Source organism: Haematobia irritans, chromosome 5, assembly GCF_050003625.1.
Source record: "Haematobia irritans isolate KBUSLIRL chromosome 5, ASM5000362v1, whole genome shotgun sequence".
In the NCBI taxonomy this organism is placed as follows: domain Eukaryota; kingdom Metazoa; phylum Arthropoda; class Insecta; order Diptera; family Muscidae; genus Haematobia; species Haematobia irritans.
The window spans coordinates 140785198-140786704 of record NC_134401.1 but is presented as its reverse complement, the minus strand read 5'-3'; the positions used below and the strand labels follow the sequence as shown (position 1 = coordinate 140786704).

Genomic DNA, 1507 nt, shown 5'->3' with positions numbered 1-1507 from the left:
TATTTTTGGCTGGAGTGGCTACCGTGGATTGGGGTATAAAAGTTCGTCATTCTGTCTGAAACACTTCGAAATATCGACGATTTCCGCCTGTCTGTCTGTTGATATCACTTTAGAGCCTTTCTGTTTGAAGGAAATGCATAGGGTGAAAGCAATGAAAAAATTTTAATGAGGCGTTTCCATGAAACTACCTTTATAAAATAAATATAAATTAAGGGGATTCCCAGCAATACATATATCACCATAGACTATAGAGAAAATATTAAATTTTCATTCATTCTCATTTAAAATCATAATAAATTGTTTGTTTATCAAAATTATTTACACAAACGATGGATTTAAAGGAAATTTTCACAAAAGCCATCCTTTGTCAGAACAATGATCTCATTTTCGAAGCTAAATGGCTATATAATCGTGGCATACCAAAACTAGTGGCCTTATTAGATGATGATGGATTGAATATCAAAACCAGAAAAAAATGCTATGAATGGACTCTCCAGTACATGGATCAAGCCAAAAGGGTAAATGAGCGGATTAAGCAGCGAATAGAACCAGGAAGAATTTTGGAAAATATATCAATAGAACAAAATTCCATCGGTCATAGTTTTAACAGCCTTTTCGGAAAGTATATGACCACAGATGTTAAAGAATTATATGTGGCGGAACCTTACCTCCATCAAGACTATCAATTCAAAAACCTTGTAATGTTGTTCGAATTAGCTGTGAAAAAAAGTCCCAAGATTAAATTCATAAAATTGATAACAAAGCGTGTGGGTAATTACCCAATGTTAGAAGACATACGCAAAGATTTGTCAACGAGATCCATACATCTCGATATTGAGAGAAATGAGTTCCTTCATGATCGGAAAATTGTCCTCTCAAGTGGTTATGTTATAAAAATTGGCCGTGGTCTACATATTTATAAACCACCACGAGCCGAATATGCCTTGGGTCAGTTTGAATATGATTTTCGTGAATGTTTGAAAACGGATGTGGATATTTGGACTTCTTTAGATAAAATGTCTATTTAATAAATTTTTCAAGTAATTATTTAAAATTTATTCATTTTTCTTAGAGTAACTAATAAAGTAAATGTAGAAAATAAGACTTTTTTGATTACATTTCTAAGGTTGCTATCATTTCTAAACTGATTGTCTGACAGCTAACAGATTTATTTCAATGATAGTTTATTGTATTGTTTACAAGTTCAACCAAAGCATTTTGAACTATTTCATTTATTCGTGCTAGAATTCAAGCATGGTAGTGTGATGGCTTTATATGTAGCTGGAAAATCACAAACGGCTATCGTTAGAGCCCTCCAGTATTTAAATCTGAATAAATTTGTTGTTGCTCGTACCATTGCTCGTTACGATGATACTGAACGATAAAAACGTTAATGAATCCAGAAATTATCCGAGAAGTAACGACTGTACACAGAAAAATTTTCCGTTGTTAAACTTACGCAAAATTTAACTTATTTTTATTGGAAAAAATTTATTTGCTAGTATTT

General features: G+C 32.2%; 1 protein-coding gene across 1 annotated transcript; it reads left to right on the top strand.

Annotated features, from left to right (window-relative positions):
* The first annotated feature begins 259 nt into the window (after nt 1-259).
* On the top strand, nt 260-1102 carry LOC142240509 (MIT domain-containing protein 1-like). The gene has a single exon (XM_075312205.1). It carries the CDS (start codon nt 330-332, stop codon nt 1026-1028), a length of 699 nt encoding a protein of 232 aa, XP_075168320.1. The 5' UTR covers nt 260-329; the 3' UTR covers nt 1029-1102.
* Nucleotides 1103-1507: the final 405 nt, after the last annotated feature.

What these genes read in the sequence shown, in the direction of transcription:
- LOC142240509 (XM_075312205.1), top strand. Translation starts at nt 330, where the DNA reads ATGGATTTAAAGGAAATTTTCACAAAAGCCATCCTTTGTCAGAACAAT.